Source organism: Eublepharis macularius, chromosome 19, assembly GCF_028583425.1.
Source record: "Eublepharis macularius isolate TG4126 chromosome 19, MPM_Emac_v1.0, whole genome shotgun sequence".
Lineage (NCBI taxonomy): Eukaryota > Metazoa > Chordata > Lepidosauria > Squamata > Eublepharidae > Eublepharis > Eublepharis macularius.
This window is the reverse complement of record NC_072808.1, coordinates 7,719,060-7,731,914: the sequence shown is the minus strand read 5'-3', so window position 1 is coordinate 7,731,914 and position 12,855 is coordinate 7,719,060. Positions and strand designations below refer to the sequence as shown.

The 12,855-nt window shown below is 44.0% G+C and overlaps 1 protein-coding gene across 1 annotated transcript in view; it reads left to right on the top strand.

Annotated features, from left to right (window-relative positions):
* LOC129346129 (ATP-dependent 6-phosphofructokinase, muscle type) overlaps positions 1 to 12,855 on the top strand; it is a 42,474-nt gene that overhangs the window by 16,451 nt on the left and 13,168 nt on the right. Inside the window, exons 5-11 of the mRNA XM_055003421.1 lie at positions 2,231 to 2,420; positions 4,343 to 4,508; positions 5,207 to 5,251; positions 6,563 to 6,671; positions 7,335 to 7,430; positions 8,128 to 8,220; positions 10,131 to 10,256. Coding sequence (XP_054859396.1) covers positions 2,231 to 2,420; positions 4,343 to 4,508; positions 5,207 to 5,251; positions 6,563 to 6,671; positions 7,335 to 7,430; positions 8,128 to 8,220; positions 10,131 to 10,256 — 825 coding nt within the window. The remainder of the gene's footprint in view (positions 1 to 2,230; positions 2,421 to 4,342; positions 4,509 to 5,206; positions 5,252 to 6,562; positions 6,672 to 7,334; positions 7,431 to 8,127; positions 8,221 to 10,130; positions 10,257 to 12,855) is intronic.

The following is a 12,855-nucleotide window of genomic DNA, read 5'->3' as shown; positions in this document are numbered from 1 at the left end:
CTGGATTGGCGCATCCAGTTGAGAACCAGTAAAGCCAGTAAAACAAAACAAATCTGTGATAAAAAAATAAGTTATTACATCAGGGCTTAATAATAAGTTCAGAGCATTAGTGCTGGAAGAATTGATGAAATAAAAATAATGAAGATAAAAGAGAGTTAAGAAAAAATGGCAAAAGCAATCATACCACATTTTCAGCTCAAAGGAGTCTGCGTTTCCTAATGGCTAAAGAACTGAATCTGGCCACAGCATAAGTCACTGAGCTCTGAGTGTCTTCTAAAAGGAAGTTGCACAAGATTTCTGGTCTAAAGTCGAGATAGGACTGCAAGGGGTTAAAGTTAGACAAGAGAGGCAGTGTAAGACGAGCCCTTTCCTCTTGATATAGTTTGCAGAATAAGAACATGGGTGACCGATTCCACCATGTTGGTCATGCATGGGCAAGCAAAGGCGTTCATGCATCGGCGTTCATGCATCGGCGCACGAGCAAATTTACCCTGCAATACGGCAGAAGGAAGTGCCTCAAATCGGGCTCTGGCGAATGCCCCTCTGTAAGGCTCACAAATGATATTGGAAAGGTAAGGAGCAGCAGTAAACCAGTTGAGAACCAAATGGAGTGAAAACAGTGAGAAACTTGGGGAAATCCAAACAATTGTCAGTCGAAAATGTTTCTCCCCCCCACCTCCCCTATTCTTTGCCCTTTGAGGGAAGTCCTGTAGTTTGTGAAAGGTCATTGGTTGTCTGAGGGAAGGGATTCCTGCCGTGAAGAACATTATTGTAACATCTTGACCTTTTCATCAGTTGAGGTCATTGGCAAGGGTGGCCATCTTCAGTGTAATGAATATCTCTGCCACTGGGGTCACAATGAATGTCTGAGACCCAAAATAACTTGAAATCGGAGCTGACCTTTGCTTGCAGTCATACTTCAAATGTGGTGGTTGTTTGTGTTATGAGAAGATGAGGTGCGGAGGAGTCTGGTTAGGGTGACTCCGCACACGTTGGATAATGCGCTTTCAATGCACTTTAGCTATCAGTTGGAAGTGGATTTTTTTTTCACACTCGAAAAATTCAGTTCCAAATGATCTCTAAAGAGGATTGGAAGTGCATTATCCAATGTGTGCGGAATCAGCTCAGGTCTCCTTAGTCTTCCTGCAGGGGTGGGGGGAGCTGGCACTTACCAAGGGTGAATTCCTCACTCCTGATGGGCGCCATGACATCATTTCCTTAATGGACATCACCGTAACCGGCAGCGGACATATTCCCACAGTTGACGGGTCAATTTGGTCCCCTCTGAAATGTGGGAACTTGCCCGCCACCAGGTGCAATGATGTCACTTAAGGATAGGGTTGCCAAGTTCCCTCACCCTCCAGGCAGGAGGTGGGTTTCCTGCAAACTTGTGTTTGCAGATGTCTTCACATGCACTCCTGGGCTGTATGATGACATCACTTCTGGGAAGTGACGTAATCGCACAGGGCCTCATGCCACCCCTGTGGAGTGCAGGACTTCTGCTGAGGTGGTGTGACAGGCTCTGGAGTGCTCCCGCACTTCACAGAGGGCCAATTTTGGCCCCAAACGGGCCTGATTCGGTCCACTGCAGAGCACGGGAGCGCTGCCAGGAGGGCCCTGGAGATCTTTGCATCACAGTGGGCCAGTTTAGGCCCCAAACGGGCCCAGTCTTGCTAGTTGCCAACTCCTGGCCCGAATGTTATCTTCTAATGCCAAGCTTGTGTAACTTCTCTTTTCATGGGTTCTATGGGGCTTAGAAAGCAACTTTCACAAAATTTTAAGAAATAACTTTTTTCCCCCTTTTAAACTTTTTAACAATTAATAAAATACAACTTTAACAAAAATTAACTCTTAAGTGCAACCCTACAAAAAAACTCCAAATGAACAATGTCCTTGAAAAGGCATCTAAGAAGTGATGATGTGTCCTCTCTCATCCATTTGAAGCAGCTGTACCCCAGGCTTCCAGCTTCTTGTTGGGAATTATAGACCTGCAAAAATAATACAACCCCAGTAACACCAACTACACACAATACACAAACACCACTTTAAATCATATTTTACATACAACATTTGATTACCTTATTCAAGGTGGTAAGAGCTTATAATTTATTAAGTTCCCCAGCAAACAGCCTCCTCCTCTGCAGCCTGCCTCTAGCTTCTGACTCCACCCCACTGGGCTAAACCAATTAACCTCACAGGGGTTACACTTGCGCTCTTTTCCCCCCGCCAGGGTGGCACTGTGATTGGAAGTGCCAGGTGCCAAGACTTCCGCACACGAGAAGGACGCCTAAAAGCCGCTCGCAACCTGGTCAAGAGAGGAATAACCAATCTGTGTGTGATTGGGGGCGACGGGAGCTTGACTGGAGCAGACACCTTCCGGGCAGAATGGAGCAACTTGCTACAGGAGTTGGTTAAAGCAGGTATTATGGTTTGGTGTAGATGTATGAACCGTGCAAAGAGGACTATATGCTGAAACCTGATAGTAGTTCGATTTTATTTATTTGTTTAGTTTGATGGCCTGGTTTTCTCATTGAGACTCAGGGAGGATTATAGAGTGTAAAGCAATGCAATCTGACAGTAGCAATGCAATAGGACTAGGATTACAGAAAGAAGAAACAGTGCAATAAAAGTATGAGATGTCAAACGATGCAGAAAACGGAATCACAAAAATATGAAATTTAAGAGCGAGATAAGAATAATAATGGTCCATTGAGTTGTAGTTGACTCATGGTGAGCCCCTTCCACAGGCACAAAGCGAGCAGAGGTAGTTTGCCATTTTCTTCCTCTGGAAGTGCGGAGCAAGAAAATACATATCATCAGGGGTCATTTCGTAGAAAAAGAGCTGCAGGAACTCATTAGCACAACTCATTAGCATAACTCATTAGCATATGCCACACCCCTTGCCATCGCCAGAAGTGTGTCATTAGCATAACTGATTTGCATATGCCACACCCCCTGATCTCACCTATCCTGGCTGTTTTGGACACAATCCTGGCCATTCAAGGCTGAAATTGGGCCCAAAATGGCAAAAGGGGGCTGAAAATGGCCAAAATGGTCAGGATCAGGCCGCTGCTGAGTGGGAGAGTGATCCATCACCCGTCAATCCGGGCCATTTCGGCCCCAATCCAGGCTGAAACGGGCTCAAAATGGCTGAGAGTGAGGTGGGCAGGGCCACCTGACATGTGACCCCTATGGGGAACTACTGGAACCGTGTTCCTGTGCATTCCTCCTTGAAATGAGACCTGCTCCTCAATATGTCTGCTCTTAACCTCCAACAGAAACAGCAAGTTTCTCCTGTATGCATAATTGTAGGGGTAAAAACAACTCGCATTCTTTTTCTGTCTGATCTTCAAGCCCTCTCTGAGAGCAGAACCACAAGTGGCAAAAGGCACAGGTTGGACACTTGCCAGCTTCCCTCCAGTTTTGGCGGGAAATGTAGGCAGCTTGGCGGAATGTTGGACAAGTGACAGTTGAAAAGTCCGCTGGACAGCAGTCGGAGAGCCAAGCTGCAAGACCAGGACGCCTACCTTTCCCATCAAAACTTGAGGGAAGCTGACAAGTGTCCAATCTGTGCTTTTTGTCACTTGTGGTTCTGCTCTGAGGCACAGCAGAGCTCCAATTCCCATTACACAGACTAGTGAACAGTTGACTTACAGAAATGAAGAGTTGGGGCAGGTAGAGTAGCTTCAACTAATCTCTTCCATGGTTCAAATCTGAATACGCTCCAGTTTGCAAGTCTGAGCAAAGCTCTTAGGAGCACTGAACAACTCCCATAAGAGTCAAGGTTGTGTACTGTTGCATTTAAAAAATTAGATCCAGAGGAGTTAGCCATGTTAGACTGTAGTTGCAAAATAGTAAAGAGTCCAGTAGCACCTTTAAGACTAACCAACTTTATTGTAGCATAAGCTTTCGAGAACCACAGGTCTCTTCATCAGATGCATGGAGCATAGATCCAGAGCAGTTAGCTGTGTTAGACTGTAGTTGCAAAACAGTAAAGAGTCCAGCAGCACCTTTAAGACTAACCCACGTTATTGGAGCATAAACTTTCAAGAACCACAGCTCTCTTCGTCAGATGCATCTGAAGGTGTTTGTCGGCAGAACAAAGTGCACTCTGGGGAACATATGATTCTTGCAATTCACTCCGGTCAACATTCTCAGTTCTTGTATGAAGAGAGGCTGGCTTTACATGCTGTCTCTTGAGGGATAACTCACAGAATAAAGCAAGAGTGTTGGGAAGTTTTTGCCTTTTGGTCAGTTTCAGGATAAAGGAAGACTGGCAACGTTAAGGTGCTTCCCATCTGTTGACATTCCTTTGGCTCTTCTCTGGCCAATATCTTTCCAGGTGGCATCACACTAGAGGAGGCCAAGAAGTCTAGTCACCTGAACATTGTCGGCATGGTTGGCTCCATCGATAATGACTTTTGCGGGACTGACATGACCATCGGGACAGACTCTGCTCTTCACAGGATAATGGAGATTGTGGATGCTATTACTACCACTGCCCAAAGGTAAGGCTTGTGGGCAGACTGCAGGACTGGATGGATTTCATGGTAGCTGTTTGAAAACACAAAAGATTTATGCCAGGACCAAGAATTCAGCATTTTGAGAGCTTTCGGTTTTTAAAAATAAGCAAGCTTCTAGTCCTTATGTTTGAGTCTGACCGTGAGTGAAAGAAATCCCAGAAGTTCTTTACCCTTCCTTGTAAATGATGCTAAGTAAATATGTGCAAAGCAACTTAGTTTGCATAATGTATAGGAATTGCTGGATTTGATTTCCTCCGGTGCAAATTTTTTCACTGTTGTTTTTAGTCTCCGAGTTTACTAAACAGCAGATGTTACATTGTTATGCAGGACATAACTTTTTGCTTCCTATACATTTGTGCTTCGGCTTTTGTAGATTGTTACTGTGTGCACAATATGTAAAATCTATATCATTAATTCAGACCCATACGAGGCCAAAAATCTGTGTAGTTCTCAAGAACAAGTAATGTGAAATCTACAATGTCATATTGGCCTGAAAGATGTTTGTGGCAACATATGAGAATTAAAATGCTGCCTCTTTCTTTCATCTCCATGTGTGAACACAGTGAAAGTGTAGAGGTTTTCCAACAAGCGCGTTGTTGGAAGATTTAATTGGGAGAAATGAGCAGATCATGTTCTATAGCTCATTGTATCTTACGTTGCTTTGCTTTCTTGTTCTCCAACAGTCACCAGAGAACCTTTGTGCTGGAGGTGATGGGTCGCCACTGCGGGTATGAAATAATGTTACTCGGCTAGGTACTATTTATTTATATTGGTCATAGGGGGATAGGGCTTATTCGTTGTCTTGCTTCTCCATTAGCACGTCTTAAAATATAGCTTTGTCCCTGTATATGTGTGCTTCTCACCATAGACATTTTCATAATTCTTTGTTCTATCAATAGTAAAAAACAAAAAACCACACCCTTTCTGGTTCATTAGAGGAAATCGTTTCCCAATATCGAAAGACGAGGAATTTATACTGGGACCTTGTAGGGATTTTTCACCATTCTTCCCACCCTCTTGACTGCAGATTGGCTTTCTGTGTCAGCTCCTTTCAGAATGAGTCTCACTTGTTCCTTTCCAAAAGCACATTGCATGTGTGCATACTAATTAGTCTACTGGGACAAAGAAACGTTCCCTCCTCCATCAGCTCTGTTGAATATCTGAGCAGAAGAACTGACAGTTTCCTCTCAGAGAAATTAATAATAGTTATGTTCTTAGAAGGCAGCAACTGTGTAATTCTAGACAGAATCACACCCTGTTTTAGGCAGTAGAAAAGAGCAAGAGTCCAGTAGACTAACAAAATTTGTGGTAGGGTAGGAGCTTTTCGAGTCACAGCTTATTTCTTCAGATACCAACAGATACCTAAAACAGATACTTGTTCTAGGGTGGAACTTTGTTTAGGATTGCTCTGCAAATCAGTTTGGTGTAGTGGTTAAGAGCGATGGGACTCTAATCGGGAGAACCAGGTTTGATTCCCCACTCCTGTACTTGAGGCCAGCAGGGTGACCTTGGGTCAGTCACAGCTCTTTCAGAGCTCTCTCAGTCCCACCCACCTCATTGTCGTGAGGATAACAACAACATACTTTGTAAACCGCTCTGAGTAGGCATTAAGTTGTCCTGAAGGGCGGTATATAAATGGAATGTTGTTATTACTTAGTAGTATATATTATACTTCTAATATGTTTTTGAGTAGCACCTTTTCTACTCTGATTTCCCCCCGCCCCACGCATTTTTTAGAGGATTGGGCAGCAAGTCTATCTGGATATTATGTTTTTTACCCCACCTTCAAAGAGTTTGGGGGGGGGGGGTATGTGGCTCTCCCCTCTCGTGTTTTAGTCTCTGGGAGACCCTGGGAGGTAGGTGAGGTTGTGAGAGACTGCGATCCACCCAAGCTCACTGAGTGAGCTTCACAATTAAGTGTGGATTTGAACCTGAGTTTCCCCTGATCAGCAATGTAACCCACTACATTATGTAGTGGCTGTCTTGTTTTGTACCGGATTGATCAGTGTTTACCCTTCATCTTTTCTCTCCTTCTCCAGTTACCTGGCTCTTGTCACAGCCTTGGCAAGCGGGGCCGACTGGGTTTTCATTCCAGAATCTCCACCTGAAGATGACTGGGAAGAGCATTTGTGCAGGAGGCTAACTGAGGTAATCAAAACACAGAGTCCACACTTTCGTACAGAGTTCCCTGGAACTGGCTGCCATATAAATCTGTTTGTTTATTCATTTTTACCCTACTTTTCTCCCTCAAGTGGGATGCAAATGGCATACATCATTTCCTTCTCCTCCATTTTATCCCCCAACAACTACCTTGTGAGGTAGGTTACGCTTGAGAGTAGAGATGGGCACGAACCAGAAAAAAACCCAAACCATGCGGTTCATGGTTTATCGCATTTCACGAACCACAAATTTTCACGAACCCGCCCCAGTTCGCGAACTGGTTCATTTGGTTCATGAAAACGTCACTTCCGGGACAGCAAATCACCACTTCCGGGTCAGCAGAAGGTCACTTCTGGGTCAGCAGAAGGTCTGCAGGAAGTCTACCCCCTGTTGCCTAGGAAACTGATTGATCAGCGCCAGGCTGTCTGCAGTGATGGTGATGCAAGGAGCCAATCTGAATGGCTATGATGGGGTTCTCTTGCTTCTTTGAGTCACCTAATCCTGCCAACTCTGGTCTGGCACATTGCCCAAGTGTTGACTGAACTGCCTGATCTCCTAAACTGGCCACCTGTCAGCTGTCTGCTCCCTTTTTATCGACTTCCTACACAAGAGGCTCACTTTTTCTTTTTTCCCTCCTATCTTCCTTTGTAGACCAGAACCCGAGGCTCAAGGCTGAACATAATTATTGTGGCTGAGGGTGCTATCGACAAGCATGGCAAACCCATCACTTCAGAAGACATTAAAACCGTAGGTGATAACACTGGTGCTTCCCAAAGCATTTGTGGCGATTTCTTTTGCCTGGTCTTGAGGGCTTGCTTAGGATAAAGCTATAAGCAGGACAGCAAAATATCTCTGCAATTTTGTACAGTTGGAAGGAAAGAAAAAAGGTAATAGTTTTTTCAGACTGTTCAAGCTGTACCTGAAGGAGTTCAGTGTCTGTATTTTTGCAACAGGGACAAAACCTGTTTTTATTCCTCAAGGTCACAGCTTTGACCTTGTATTGCATGGACTTGAGAGAAACTGGTTAATTTCACCTCTGTATTTGGTGCCTTTACGCAAGTAAAAAAGAAGCGTACTCCACATTTGTGAAGATAAGGATAATATCTGAAGAAAATAATTTGAAACGCACTCTTAGCAGCCATCGTATTTGTTATTCATTAGAGCTCCAGCTCTAGTGAATGTTTTTTCAAGTCTCATGTATTTTTTTCTATTCCTGTATTCTTGCACGTAGTCATTGACTTTATTTATATTCTGGTGTACATTTGTATATTTTCGAATAGATTTTGTAATTAGTTTTCATTATTTTGGGGTGTTGGTCTTTTCCCTTTAGTGTGTTGACGCTTCATATTAGTTGTTTTCGGAAGGTTGCCTTTTCCCTTTTTCTTTCGTTCTTCGCTTTTGCCGGGTAAACAGAGCCACTTCTGTGTCTTTCTTCCTTCTGTAGCTGGTTGTGAAACGGCTGGGCTATGACACAAGAGTCACCATCCTGGGTCATGTGCAGCGTGGCGGGACCCCCTCTGCCTTCGATCGCATTCTGGTAAAAAATAAAAAGCGTTACATTTCTGTTCCCGCTGCTTTTCCCACTACTTTGCCAGTGAAGTGCCTGTTGCAGTGTTAGATATCGGAGGGAGTGGGGAGGGACCAGAAAAATGTAAAGATGTTCACCTAACCTGGACCAGGTCCAGTACTTTCTTGGCCCTGGCACCAGCCTGGTGGAACTTTCTGTCTGTGGAAACCAGGGCCCTGCAGGACTTGTTATCGTTTCACTGGGCCTGTAAGACAGAGATGTTCCACCAGGCTTATGGTGGTTAAGGAGAGTGGATTATCCAGCTGGCCTCCTGCTGTGGGGCGGGGGCATAGGGCTCCACTCCTGATTTTGCTGTCCGTATAAACAGCTGCAGCTCATGCTCCATGGGGTTTGAATATTTTGGGTTGTGCAATATTGAGCACTGCATCACAAAGTTGTTTTATTGTATCTGTAATATTGTGTGTATCTGTGTGTGTTATGTGCCGTCAAGTTGCCTCCGACCTATGGCGACCCTATGAATGAAAGACCTCCAATACGTTCTATCTCTAACAGACCTACTCAGATCCTGCAAACTGGAGGACGTGGCTTCTTTTATTGAGTCCAGCCACCTCATTTTAGGTCTTCCTCTTTTCCTACTGTCTTCCACTTTTCCTAGCATTGTTGACTTTTCCAGAGAATCTTGTCTTCTCATGATGTGACCAAAGTACGATAGCCTCAGTTTTGTCATTTTAGCTTCTAGGGAGGATTCAGGCTTGATTTGATCTAGCACCCACTTAATATTGATGGATTCTATTTTATATTGTGGGTTGTTTGATCTTTTATTTGTATGAATATATGATGTTGTTATCTACTCTGAGCCCACTTGCCAGAAGAGCGGGCTACAAATTGAATAAAATAAAATAAATATGCTGATGTAGTACTTAGGTCCTTCCAGTAGCGATTGTAGGCTTGTTTTCTTCTCTGGATCTAATTGCTAGGAGATAAAGAGATAAAGAAGCCTCTTAAAACGTTAACAGATTTATAATAGTTTGTAAGCTTCCACAGGCTTAAAGCTCACTTCATCATATACACCTTCAGTGGGTAGATGCACATATAAAGAGATAATCTGTGAGGTAAAAACCTCTCACATATAGAAGATAAGGAGCAAATACGGGTAATTGATTTGTAAAACAGTCTAATGAGATGGGCTCCAGGCCGTAAAAACTTGCAAACACTAAAACAGGAGGGTTTAAGATGTCGCAAGTCTCTCTACAGTATTCTTGGAAAAGGGTAGCTATGTTTTTTTTTTTAAAGGAATTTTATTTAAAGAAACGAAAATATAGTAAAGTAAGCACAGAATAGAAAAGTTATGCAGATTCTAAATTAGATATTAAATTAAAAGTTATACAGTCTTATACAAACAATAAGTATATTAACAGTTATAATAGTTCTGGAAGTAAAACAGCTATGTTGGTGTGTTGTGGTAAAAATCAGCAACACGCTGTTCGAGAATGGCTTACAGACAAAAGGGAAGAGGCTTGGGTTCGCTTAGGGGAAGAGCTAGAGCCCAAGAGCCACAGCAAGCCCATATAATGCTAGACCCATTCCATCCTGAAAAAGCCTCCTTTCATCACGGCTGACTAGAAAGAGGAAAGCCCAACAATTTCAGCCTGCTTTCAAGCATACCACCGTCATTCAAGGTCTCTAGACTCCAGTGTTTAATTTCAACTCCTGCTGTGGTTCAAACCTATCTAGAAACTGGTTTGGAAACCCCCTTTTTTAGGTCATTTCATTTATTCAGAACACAGCTTATGGTTATTTTTTGTAGAATAGGGGTGGGAAGGACAGAAGTGTACATATTGCCCTAGGTTTGGGAGATTCCTGCTCAGAAATTAAATAAAATCCTGAGGGAATTCAACAAAACTGTCTTCATCTCACAGGGAAGCAGGATGGGTGTAGAAGCGGTGATGGCGTTACTGGAGGGAACCCCTGATACCCCAGCATGTGTGGTCAGTTTGTCTGGTAACCAAGCCATCCGGCTTCCTCTCATGGAGTGTGTCCAAGTAGTAAGTATCATGGCTACCTCTTTCTTCTGTCACACTGACTAGAGATGGGCACGAACCGAAAATTCAGCACGAACCAGGCCAGTTTGTGATTCGCGAACCAGCGGCTCGTCAGATCTCATTTCTGACAAACCACCACAAACTTTAGGCTAGTTCGTTTGGTTCGTTTTTTGGTTCGTCACTGCAGACAGCCTGGTGCTGATCAATCAGTTTCCTAGACAACAGGGGATGGACTTCCTGTAGACTTTCTGCTGACCTGGAAGTGACCTTCTGCTGGCCTGGAAGTGACGATTTTCTGACCTGCATGTGACATTTGCATGAACCAAATGAACGGTTCGTGAACCAGGGGCAGGTTTGTGAAAGTTTGTGGTTTGTGAAATTTGACAAACCACGAACCACATGGTTTGGTTTTTCCCCGGTTCATGCCCATCTCTAACACTGACCTGTGGAGACAGCTCACCCCTTTTGTGGCATGTAAAGATAGTACAGACTTATACCGATTCAACACTAGTTTCCTATTTCAAAGGAACGTTGGGAATCATGAGGAGGGGAAGGGGTGACAATTCTCAGTGCTGTCCTCAAACCACAGTCCGGTCAGTTTATTTTTAGATACTATATTAAGTATTATGATATAGTCTTTATTTTGATGCATGTATCATGGTCATTGGGTTCTCCATCAATTTGTATGGAATTTTCAATCTTGTATGTATTTATTAGGCGTTCTGATATTTATGCTTTTATTCCTTTATATTTTTAATGGTGTTTGTGTACAATTTTTTTAAATAAATAATTGACATTTTTTAACACTTTTAGTTGTTAGCTTGACCCTCCTAGTTCACTCAAACCACAGTTCCCAGGATTCTTTTGGGAGAAGCCATGATGGTTAAAAAACTATGTGTAGTGTAGATGTCTGATTCTAGTATTCAAATTAACTTTTACTGCAGCCTTAGGTGGAGATGTATACATGTTATCTTTACAATGCTTTTCTTTGGGATGTAGTTTTAGGAGAAGGTATCGTGACTGTGTCATTTGTGAGCATTTGTGAGAAGAGAAAAACCACTTGACGGGAGGTCTTAGTGAAAGCAGGATGCAGGAGGGGGTTGGCAAAACTAAACATGGGGTTTTTAAAACTAGATTTTAAAGGCTTGGCTCCTAACGAGTCCAATCTGAGGGCCAAGCTACACATGACGAATGACACTTGAACGGCAAGTGTATTTCTCCCTGTTCACTTGCCCTCCGCTCAATCCACTTGCCGTTCAAGTGTCATTCGTCATGTGTAGCTTGGCCCAGAGTCACACAACAAGGCCCCTCTTGTGGTGGCCTTCTCTGCCCCCCCCCCCCCAGAATTACATTCCCAAAGGAACAGTGAACAGGGAGAAATTGGGAATTGCCTGACAAATACCGCCCTTGGCTGCTCCACAAATGAAAACCCTGTTTCGTTGCTAGGGGCCAAGCTACACATGACGAATGACACTTGAACGGCAAGTGGATTGAGTGGCGGGCAAGTGAACAGGGAGAAATACACTTGCCATTCAAGTGTCATTCGTCATGTGTAGCTTGGCCCTGAGACTCAGGGCCAAGCTACACATGACGAATGACACTTGAACGGCAAGTGGATTGAGTGGCGGGCAAGTGAACAGGGAGAAATACACTTGCCGTTCAAGTGTCATTCGTCATGTGTAGCTTGGCCCTGAGACTCAGGGCCAAGCTACACATGACGAATGACACTTGAACGGCAAGTGGATTGAGTGGCGGGCAAGTGAACAGGGAGAAATACACTTGCCATTCAAGTGTCATTCGTCATGTGTAGCTTGGCCCTGAGACTCAGGGCCAAGCTACACATGACGAATGACACTTGAACGGCAAGTGGATTGAGTGGCGGGCAAGTGAACAGGGAGAAATACACTTGCCATTCAAGTGTCATTCGTCATGTGTAGCTTGGCCCTGAGACTCAGGGCCAAGCTACACATGACGAATGACACTTGAACGGCAAGTGGATTGAGTGGCGGGCAAGTGAACAGGGAGAAATACACTTGCCGTTCAAGTGTCATTCGTCATGTGTAGCTTGGCCCTAGAACAGTTGCTGCGCCAACAGAATGGCACCATAGGATGCAAGCCAACGAGTGCGTGTGACTATCACATGCATTCTTTTATGCCAGAAATACGATGCTGTGAACCCTTCCTAGGAAGCAGCTGTTAAGTTGTTAGCGCACAATCCTTGCCTGCTGCTGGTCCTCTTCTCTCCTTACTGCCATGCTTTGTGGGCAGGTCTGTGCACCTACAAGCCACTTACCGGTGTGGGAATGAGTGAGGAAGAGTGTCAGTATAAGCAGGAATGCTGTGGGCACAACCAAACTAGACCTTCCCACCTGTTTGTGGTTTTTAAGGTCTATTTGTATTTCAGGAATCAGGACTTCTCTCTATTGTAATTAGAAAACTTAACAGATTACAGTTGTGGGGTGGGGGAGGGAAAAATTACGAGCAACTGCTTGGGTTACAGACTGAAAGGTTGTAAGTAATGCCTATCCTCCAGCAGGGAACAGGAGTTAGAGGCACAAAAGTGGCAGCTAGGTGAATGAAGAGGAAATGGCTAATTAAAGTG